Below are 11,461 nucleotides of genomic sequence, written 5' to 3' on the forward strand. Positions count from 1 at the left end.
GAAGGAAGGAAGGAAGGAAGGAAGGAAGGAAGGAAGGAAGGAAGGAAGGAAGGAAGGAAGGAAGGAAGGAAGGAAAGGAAAAAAGGAAGGAAGGAAGGAGATGAAGGGAGTTGTTTGCTTACCACCATTTTTCCTTATACTTTTTTATTTTCTTTACCTCTCCCCTTATTATAGGTTTTCATTTTTTTCTTTTTAATTCTTCTTCACTCTCTTCTTTAAAGGTTAGTGATGAACCCCTCCCTGAATCTTCCTTCCCTCTTATATTCCCTTTTCCCCTCTTCCTGTTCCTTTTTCTATGCCTGCTGAGTGGAATGTATTCCCATATTAAATTCTTTGTGTGTGTATGTGAAGGTATGTGTTCTGCTCTCTTTTGACCAGCTTAGATGAAAGTGAAGTTCAAGTGATTCCAGCCCCTCTATCACTTCCATGTTTGTATATCCTTCTTCTTATACCCTCAATTATATGACATGTTCCCCCAGCTTTCTTCCAATTTTCCCCTAATGTATCCTTTTTCCTTCCCCTTTTCTTTCCTCTTTTGGCATCATGAATACTTAACACAACCTCTTCAAGGTCTTCTATCTTATTTGACTACCTCTATGACCTTTTATGATATTAGATTTCTAAAAAGGACTCTTTTATCATTCCCTTCCTCTCTAAGAATATAAACAGTTTATCCTTATAAAGTCCCTTCTACTTGTTTTTTGACTTATATTTACCTTTTTAATTTTCTCTTCATTTTCATATTTGCATTTCAGAGTTCCTTTTCAGCTTCAATTTTTTTCATTAGGAATGTTTCAAAGTCCTCTATTTTATTGAAGATTCATTTTTCCCCTTATACAATTATTCTAAGTTTTGGATGTTAAGTTAGTCTTGTTTTTAATCCCATATCTTTGCATTCTGAAATATTTCATTCCATGTTCTCTGTTTGTTTAGAAGGGTAGCCACTAAATCTTGTGTGATCTTGACTGTGGCTCAGGGATACTTGAATTCTTTCTTTCTGGTTGCTTGCAATATTTTTTCTTCTGTCTTGAAGCTCTGGATTTTTATCAATGACATACCTGGCAGTTTTCATTTTTCATTCAGAGAACTGAGCTATACCATTTCCTTCTGCTCCACCAACTGGGTCAGATTCACAGATGTTGGGATTTTAGCTGCTGGAACTTGAAGGAAGACAGGAGATTGGAAAGAGGAGGAAAGAATTCTAGGCATGGGGAATAGTCAGTGAAAATGCATGGAATAAGGATATGGAATACTATGTGAGAAAAGTGACAAGGAAGTCAGTGTCACTAGATTGCAAAGTATTTAGAGAGAAGTAAGATCAGAAGATGAAAAGTAGGAGGGGCTCAGGTTATCAAGGACTTTAAGAATCAGAGGTTTTTTTTTTATCCTAGAGGTGATAGGGAGCTTCTGAAATCCTATGATTATATTATGATTTGAGTGAGTGAACAAGGAACCAGTTCTTTTCTAGGTAATGAGGCTAAAAGTTAAGGAACTTCAATATTAAATTTGTTAAAAATCACCTGGTGAGTAGACACATCATAGGAATAAAATTGCAAATCTTTGAGTTAGAATGGAACTCACTGGTCTTCTAGTCCATTTCTAATCCATGTAGTGTTCCTTTTCATAATGTTCCAGAATGATACTCATTCAAGCTCTATTTAAACACTTTTATGGATTGGCAACTCAGTAATTTGCATCACATTTTATTCTATCCCTTATATTAATCCAAAATCTGTTTCTCTATGTCTTCTACCTATTATTCTACTTTTATCCTTGGCAGCTACATGGAACTTGAATTCTTCTCACTTGAAAATCCTTCAAATATGTGAGGACAAGCAGTTATGGCAAAGCAGAAAGACCATTGGGTTTGGATATGAAAGACCTGGCTTCATATCCTATATCTGTTACTTCCAATCCCTATCAATCTATCAAATATTCATTAAGCACTTAACTATATGCAAAGCACTGAAATATTCACTGGGGATAAAAATGCACAAAGAAAAGAGTCTTTGCCTTTAAGGTGCTTACATTCTACTAATGGAGGGGAAAGTACAATGTATAAATATATAAATATATGCCTTATAATTCAAGGAAAGAAAGAGGGGATTAGAAAAGGCTTCCTATAGGAAGTAAACTCAACAACACTAGGGATATTAGCTGTGTGACCTTGGGCAAATTACTTCAGTTATCAAAGCCTTGGCTCCTTCATCTTTAAATAGGAATAAGAGAATTGGTGCACTACTGAAATTATAGTGGTTCCTGTGAGAAGTAAATGAGACCACATAGGTCAAGTGCTTTGTAAACCATAAAGTACTATGTACATGCCACATATCAGTGTTATTTAATTATGTCCCTGTAAATCTCATCTTCTCTGCTAAATTTCCATAGTTCCTTCAACCACTCATTATAGGGCATGGTTTTAAGTTCAATCATCATTCTGATCATTCTGCTCTGAACACGTTTGAATTGAGACTTTCAAAGTCTGTTGCCCAGAACTGAAAAAAAATATCCCAGTTGTCGTTTGACCAAGGAATAGTTCAATGGACCTATTATTTTCCTTGTTCTGAATGTTATACCTCTATTAATGTGGCCTCGGAATGCATTAGCTTTTCTGGAAGACACATCATGCTGTTGAGTCATACTGAGTTTGTCCCTAACTGAAGTCCTTAGAACTTTTTGTTAAGAAACATTATTAAATCAGATCTCCTACCATCTTATATTTATGTGATTTTTTTTAATCTCTCTGTAGCAGTCTAGAAATGTCAGCTATCATTATTATTATCAAGTCCTTTAAATTTCATCTCATTAAGTTTGCCCCATAAACTACCAAGACTTTTGGGGAGCTTGATTTATTATCTAAAACACCTAATTTATCATCTCCCAACTTTATGTCACCCCAAAATATAAGCAGGATTCTTATCATCAAAGCTGTTGACAAAACTGCCAAACAAGACCTTCTTAAAGGTACTTGGCGACTATCTCCTAGAGGCAACTAGGTGGTAAAATGGCCAGAATGCCAGACTTGGAGTTAAGAAGACCCGAGTTCAAATCCAGCCTCATGCATTTACTATCTGGGTGACTGGGCAAGTCACTTGACCAGGGTTGGTATGAGGATCAAGTGAGATAAACTTTGTAAAGTGCTCTATAAACTTTAAAGCACTCTATAAATGTTAGCCACAATCATTGTGTCTACCCAAAGTGAATGTTAGTTCTTATAAGTCATTGTATTTGTGCCATTTCTGTCACTGGAACAGGTTATAATATACAAAACAAGCTCTCTAGGCCAAAGGTGTGGAGCCAGTGGCCTCAAAGCCACATGTGGCCCTGTAGGTCCTCAAGTTATGACTTTGACTCAATCCAAACTTCACAGAACAAATCTGTTAAACTTGGACTCAGTCAAAAGTCCGAACCCCAGGACCTAAAAGGCCACGTGTGGCCTGCAGGCTGCAGGTTCCTGACCCCTTCTCTAGGGTAATTTAATTCCCATTTACTTTAGTAGCCAGTAAGTGTATGTATGGTGGTATCTTTGGGAAGTAGACTCAGTAAAAAATCCAGGATTTCTTTCAGGCATAGATAACTAAGAATATCAAGGATGACTCTATTTTCTATGTGCTTTCAAAAATTATCTATATTATTTTATTATAATTGAATATGCATTGAACAAGTGCTAATTTCTAAAAAGTAAGATAGATGTTCAAACAAAGTACAAACAGAAACAGACTTCTGGGTATGGTTCAAATATCAATATTGTAAAACTGCACTATTTTTTTTTTTTTGCTTTTTGGAGGGGGAAGAGCAGGGCAATTGGGGTTAAGTGACTTGCTCAAGGTCACAAGGCTAGGTAAGTGTTAAGTGTCTGATATTAGATTTGAACTCAGGTCCTCTGACTCCAGGGAGGGTGCTCTATTCACTGTGCCACCTAGCCACCCCAAAACTGAACTATTTATGCGATCTTTGCTCACATAAACCTTTGGCTCTCTTTTGTTATCTTGTTTCCCTTATGGGCTATCTCAGAGTTTATTCACAGCAGTAGCGCATTTGTTCCAGACCATTCTCTATTGACTGCTATCAGATGTTAATAGTATTCCCTAACACCACCACCACCACACCCAATATTACTGTGACAATTAATCAATCAGATGAATTCTCCATAATTTGGAAAACTGGTTCTGATTTTTTTAGGCAAAGAGTAACTGGGATTGTCAGGTTTAAAGCACTTGTCTCAACCTATTAACTATCATGTTATCCACAGAAGATTCCAGGCAAGAGTAGAAAGACATTCTTTTGGAGACCCTGAAACTAGAAGACATGTTGAGGAAGAATTCTTCCTCAGTGACTCTATGTCCCCCAGCCTCACCCATTTCTGTTAGCCAAAGCAAGAAAACTTTTTTTTGCCTTTTCTGAACTTTAAAAACAAAACCAAATAAGATTGAAATGAACATTTGCACAGGTTTCTTCACCACACCATATCTTCATGAACGAACCAACTCCCTTTAATATCTTCATTTCCTGAAATCATCTGAAAAATAATTGTGTTTGACTGACTTCAGCTCTTCTTTTCAAATGAAATATGCAAATAATTATTACTAATGTTTTTTTTAAATTTTGTTATATATTAAGTTCTAAACTACCTCCATCCATCCATCCCACCCTGCACTAGAGAAGACCACCATTTGACACACACACACATATATGTATATATATATATACATATATATATACATATATATGTAGACATACATAGGTAGATATATATATATATGTAAAATCATATTATGCATACTTCTATTTATCATTTCTTTCTCTGGTTGTGGATAGCATCTTCCTTCATAGGTCCTTTGTGGTTAATTTGAATATTTATAAAAATCAGAATAACTTAGTCATTCAGAGTTGTTCTTCAGACAATATTGTTGTTACTGTATGTGCTCTCTTGATTTTGCTCATTTCATTCTTCATTATTTCACGCAAGTCTTTCCATGTTTTTATCTAAAGTCAGCTTATTATTTTTTTATACAATGGTAGTGTTCTGTCACAATCATATACCACAACTTGTTTAGCCACTCCCCACCTGAGGGGAATTCCCTCAATTTCCAGTTCTTTACTACCACAAAGAGAGCTGCTATAAATATTCGAGATCATACAGGTTCTCTTCCTTTTTCCCTGATCACCTTAGGAAATATACATAATAGTGGTATTGCTGGGTCAATGGGTATACACAGTTTTATAACTCTTTGTAATTCCACATTGCTTTCTAAAATGGTTAGATCAGTTCATAGTTCTACCAACAGTGTTAGTGTCCCAATTTTCTCACATGCCCTTCAGCCTTTGTCATTTTCCCCTTCTATCATTTTAGCCAATTTAATAGATGTGAGATGATATTTCAAAGTTGCTTTAATTTGCATTTCTCTGTAAAATGCAGATAATAATACTACCTACTTCCCAGGGATGTTGTGAGAATCAAATGAAAAAATAATTGTAAAGCTCTTAGAACAGTGTCTTGGCACATGGTAAGCACTATATAAATGTTAACAAGAGGCAGCAGCAGTAGTAATGACTGAAAGAGATCACTGATGGCTGCTAGACCATTAAGATTGTTTCTGGTTTCTCTCCAGTCTTTCCCAATCTCAAAATAATGTTTTAATTAAAAAATCAAACTGATCAAAAAGAGACCTACTTCTTCCACAGAGTCATTGTCTAAAATACACACTTACCAGGGCAGCTAGGTGGCACAGTGAATAGAGCACCAGCCCTGGAGTCAGGAGGACCTGGGTTCAGATCTGGCCTCAGACACTAAACACAAAAGCTAGCTGTGTGACCTTGGACAAGTCACTTAACCCCAATTGCCCTCCAAAAAGAAAAAAAATAAAATAACATGAAATACACACTTACCTTTGACATCCAAAGTTGCTTCACCCTTTGGGGGAAAAGACAGTTTTGTAGATACCAAGGAACTGCCAATTGGCTCTTCATACTTAATCATTCATTCTATTCACAAATATCCAACTCTCAGTTCCCTAAAGATCAGTTCTTCCCCTGTGCTGCCATTTATTGGTGTCTTTCTTTTGTTAATATAGAATATTAGCATTTCAAAACTAGAATGGACCTTAGAGATTATCTAGTCTAACTCCTACATTCTACAGAGGAGGAAACTAAGACCAAAAGAGGTTAAATGGCTTATTCAAGATCACTTAACTAATGAGCTCTAATTCTTCAGCTATACTCCCAGGTCAGTGTTCCAACTATACTATGCTGCTAAAGCAGATAGAAAACATTTCCTTATGAACATTTTCTGTTTATATAGTTTGTTTTTACATCACCTTCATTTCCAAATTTATGCTTCTCTTCTGCTCTACCTAAAAAATGCTATCACTTGTAACAAATGATGACCAGAAAGTTTGGTTAAAAGAGGCAAACAGGCTAGGTGATATATGTTTATATCACTCATTCCCTTAAAGATAGCAGATAGGTGCTGCACAAAGCCAAAACATAAGTTCTGACTACCTGATACAAGAATGGCAAAATTTTTATATGTTTTAGGACAATCTCAGGATATCTATGTCCCTCAGATTTATGGGCTTCATATGATTTTAGAAAGGAAGTTTCTTTGTTAAATAAGTTTGTAAATACAAACTGACAAGGCAATTGAGTAGTGTCAGTTGGAAATTATGATCCTAAGATATCTGAGGGCCCCCTCCCCCATATGGCATATGTTCCCAAGATAAGAGAAGTTCCACTATTCTGATTGCAGGTATTCTGTCACAAACAGGAAGAATACTTATTGTCAATCTTATCTGGTCTTTTAGGTTACTGACACAGAAAAGGGCATTTTTAGAGCAAAGCAAAACAGTCTGATTGATTAGTTCAGGTTTGGGCTTTTTTTTAAGATCCAAAAATGATATTAAATGATTATCACAAATTAAAAAAACAACAACAAGAAACAAAGGGAGGGAAGGAGTGGTAAAGCAGTTCACCAAAACTAATCAAAATATCACTTTAATGGTGCATGCTATTTGCTACACCCATAGTCCCTTCCTCCTCAAAGAAGATGGTGAGTTTTCTCATCTTTTCTCTGGGAACATGCTTGGTCATATTCCCATAGTTACATAACTTTCAGTTTCAGAAAACACCATTTCCAGAGACATTTTTAAATAGATCAAATGAGAGGACTAGGGACATGTTCCCATAACTAAAAATTAGTAAATTATCATGAATCAATTGGCAAATGGCTGAATAAGTTGTGGTATGTGATTGTGATGGAAATACTACTGTGCTATAAGAAATGATGAATTCTAAAAAAAAGAAAGAAATGATAAATTCTATGATCTTAGAAAAAACATGAAAAGACTTGCAGGAAATAATGAAGAGTAAAATATGCAAGAAAACATTGTATACGGTAATAGTAATATTGTTTTAAGACTGACTTTGAGTGAATAAGTCATTTTGGCTATTATAAATACTCAAATTAACTATAAAGGACACATGAAAAAAGAAACTATCTGCATTCAGAGAAACAACTGATAAGTAGACATATCTACATAGAATAATTATGTATATATATATATACATATATATATATATATATATATATATATTTGCATCTAATGGTAACCATCTTTTGGGGGTGGGGAGAAGGGAGAGGGAAGAAAAAAAAGAAACTTACATGATACCTAGGCTGCCTAGTGTTGCAGAAGAAAGTTACCAAATCATATTCACTGGGTCCAAGATAAATTTACCTTATTCAAGCTCAACTGAGCCCTTATTGCCATTAAGATTTATTCATCCTTGTTGATACAGTCAAGTTTTCCCATAGAAATTTGTTTAGATCTTTTGCATTCTCTCTAAGATTTCAATTCCTAGGGCAGCTAGGTGGTGCAGTGAATAGAGCACAGACCCTGGAGTCAGAAGGACCTGGGTTCAGATCTGACCTCAGACACTTCACACACACACACACACACACACACACACACACAAAAGCTAGCCATGTGACCTTGGGCAAGTCACTTAACCCCAATTGCTCTCAAAAAATAAAGATTTCAATTCCATACCTGCACAACTTTCCACAAATGGTTTCACCTCCTACGTTACCTAAGATTTGAAATAACCATTGAGAAAACAATGGGGAAGCAAGAAAATAATAATAAAAAGATTTCAGAATTCATTTGTAATTAAATAACTTAAATGAAGTGACTGAGTCTCCCCAATGCTGTGTCTTTCCCCAGGAATTGCCTTTGATTCTGTAGGAATAGAGGGAGCAAAGGATGGGGTGATCTTGGTTTGGGGATTGGCACACTGGAAATACCTTAACCTCAAGGGAATTCATGAAAGAAAGCTAAAGTGTGAAGGGGCGGAATGGGGGAGGTGGACATAATGGATTGGAATGGGAGTATAGGAGGTTGTAGGAAGAAAAATATTTGCTCAGAGAATTGCAGATATGCAAAATAGGGTTGAAGGAAGGTAATAATTGAGAAAAATACTGGGCCAGGAGGAAAATTAAACACTGGCCAGTACTTGAGGACCTTAGAGTAGTTGGGAGAAGAGAAATAGGCAGAAAGACAGACATATACATGTAAGTGGCTATTATGTACTATAACTATTGTATGGGTTTTGTTGTTCTTGTGGTGGTGATGGGTGGTTTTTTGGGGGCAATCAGAGTTAAGCAATTTGCCCAGGGTCACACAGCTAGTAAATGTCTGAGGCAGGATTTGAACTCAAATCCCCCCACTCTAGGGCCAGTGGTCTATCCACTGTACCACCTACCTGTTCCTACCACTATTGTTATGTTGATACCTCCCCCTTGAGCTGCTGGCCAGGACCCTGTAGGTAGAATTCAAGGCTAAGAGGGTACATGAGGTGGTGGGTGGCCATGGGGAAAGTGGAGAGGTGAATGGCTCAGGAGGAGAGTAAGTGAGTTGCAAAGAGAGAATATACCATGTGTAGGAGAAAGGGGTGGTAGTTAATAGTTATCATGGGATGCTATATTAGTATAATTTTCATTGTAAAATTATTTTCTTTTGGGGAATTATTTTGGCAGGTGGAGTGATCATCCGGAATATCCTTTTCATGATGAATACTGACATCTGAAAATACCGATGCTGATTTTTATTTCCATATGTGCCGAAAACATAAACCAGAGGATTCTGTCCAGTCTGAATGAAAAAGGTCCTCTCTAGCTACACTCTAACTGATTACTTACTGTTCATGCAGGCCTGTTTTTGAATATGTCAGAATCATAATGCAAAATGATTAATACACTACTAGTAGAATCATGCCTCTTGGTGGGTTTGACTGTCCCCTGAAGGACACCCCTGCTATGTTATGCATAGGCTAGGAAGTATGTCTCCTGATTGGAGAGAGAGAAGGAAAAAGAAGAGAGAATAGGCATAGACTTTGAATGGAGAATGGGAGAGCTCCTAAAGTGGGTACAAAATCCAGCACCTCCACATTTGTCTTGATTGTCAGCTCTCATATCCCCAAAGAGTAGAAAAGACTCATTGGACAAAATCATTTTTCTCCCCAGTTGAACTGAAAAACCATCTAGATCACAGGCTCCCTAACTCTTGAGTATTCTATCAACTCAACAAATCTGTATGGCTTTCCTGATTACTGTCTTACTAAAAATATGTTTGTTTAGTATCCATTATTATCTTTTCTGTGATAAGTATATGCTGGGGAGAGAAGCTAAACCAGCCAAGTTTAAGCCCTTAATCTACAGTTAGGGTAACTTCCCAAGTAGGGCAGAGCTACTCCCTCCTTAGAGTAGCCAGGAAAAGTAATTTCATCCAGAACTTCCCCTACCCTCCCTCCAAAACAAAATAAAACAAAACAAAACACCCATACCCTTAGACTTCAAACATTTGATGTGTAAAAGAGAGTTAGAATTCTAAGCCCCAAACCCCTGTTGAAGATAGAAGAGCTAGGGAATACTTGCCTAGTCATGGCTGTCCTCCCCATAACAAAGATGGAAATCCAGCCTTCTGGGGAAGTGTCATTCCTATCTCTGTCTCTATCTATCCCTCCCTCCACCCCTAGTCCAATTGTTATACCAACTCATTCTACTCTGAGTTCCACATCATAGCACTACCAAAGTATACATTTCATTAGAATTTAGATACTAGCATAACTAATCTAAGGATCAGTCTTTAAAAGAAGATACCTAGGGACAAAGGACACTCTAATCAAGATACTACCATAACAAAGAGATGTGTTAGGCCCTTTCCTCTCCTCCATTATTGTGAAATAGCAAATATCCAAAGCAAATATGTACATTTTCATCACAAAACAGCTTACATAATCAAGGACAGGTTTTATATTGAAGAGGAAAGTAAGAAAATTAGAAAAGAGATTTGGGGTTCATATTGAAAGGCGAAGATAGATTCAAAGCATCATATGTACTATATTCACAGAAAAAGAGTGTATGGAAGAGGGATGGGCTATAATACTTTGTAATGTGAAATCTCTCCAAGAAGGAAAGAATAAATCCTAAACTTTGAGAATCCAATGAAATAAATTGTAGCTGCATCTAGCCTGGATTAGTGTCTGTCATTAATTCACTTGCAGCCTGTTTGGTCTGGGGAATCAATGAAGGAAGAAATGGAAAGAACTATACAGGGAAAATGCTGCACCACTGCCAATTGATTGGGAATAATGCTTGGTTATGGAACCAGGTACATTCCTGAGATGTTTACTATAAAAAGAATCTCATTATCTTGACCCTTTTCTTCCTTTTAACTCAATTATGAATTTGGAAATACCTTAGTGTATGTAATGCTAATGGGGATTTGAAGATCATTCCTGCCCCTTGTATTTGGCAATCAAACAGGTAATTAGCACATTGTTTCAAGTTCATGATTATATCAAGTATTAAGATCCAGAATCTGTGAATCCCACAGTGGTAGGAAGTTGCTGATGTAACAGGAAGGGGTGGAACAGGACAGAGCTAATACCATATATAAGGAAAAGCCCAAGCTAAAGAGCCAGAATTGCTGAGAGAGAAAGAACTTCTAGAATCCTGAGAACTGCTACAAATTGAGAACTGAGAATTGAACTGAGAACTGAGAAGAGAATTGAGAAGAACTGAGAAATGAGAAGAGAGAAGAACTGGGAGGAAGCATGGCTATGGTGCCACTCTGTCTTCCCAGGAACAGAAACTTTGAAGGACTTGAGGTGGACTAGACACTGTATGCTTCATTATGAAACAGTAACTGCACAAGGAGCTAGACAAGGAACTGAGAGCTGTTTGCCTTTTAAACTCAGGTGACAGTTGGATAGATTTGGGCAGGAGCTGGGACCATGGAAGAGAAACCATGGAAGCTGAGAGCCTACCCTGAGTCAAAATGAAAAGACCTCTCCTTGGGTATTTAATGCAAACTGAGAAGATCATGATTTACTGTGGCCTAGGGGTGGAGAACTTTGAGTTTTACATATAGATGATTGAGTTAAGGACTTCTCCAATTAAGAAGAA

General features: G+C 36.9%; 1 protein-coding gene across 1 annotated transcript in view; it reads left to right on the plus strand.

Moving 5' to 3' along the window:
- Window positions 1–10,527, plus strand: part of AKR1D1 (aldo-keto reductase family 1 member D1) — a 136,834-nt gene extending 126,307 nt beyond the window's left edge. Inside the window, exon 9 of the mRNA XM_069087307.1 lies at window positions 9,032–10,527. Within this exon, the coding sequence (XP_068943408.1) occupies window positions 9,032–9,074 (43 nt within the window). The 3' untranslated portion in view covers window positions 9,075–10,527. The remainder of the gene's footprint in view (window positions 1–9,031) is intronic.
- The last annotated feature ends 934 nt before the right edge of the window (window positions 10,528–11,461 follow it).

The sequence above is a fragment of the Petaurus breviceps genome, unplaced genomic scaffold (assembly GCF_028583685.1).
Source record: "Petaurus breviceps papuanus isolate PSGF00001 unplaced genomic scaffold, PetGlider_PUasm1.0 181, whole genome shotgun sequence".
Taxonomy (NCBI): domain Eukaryota; kingdom Metazoa; phylum Chordata; class Mammalia; order Diprotodontia; family Petauridae; genus Petaurus; species Petaurus breviceps.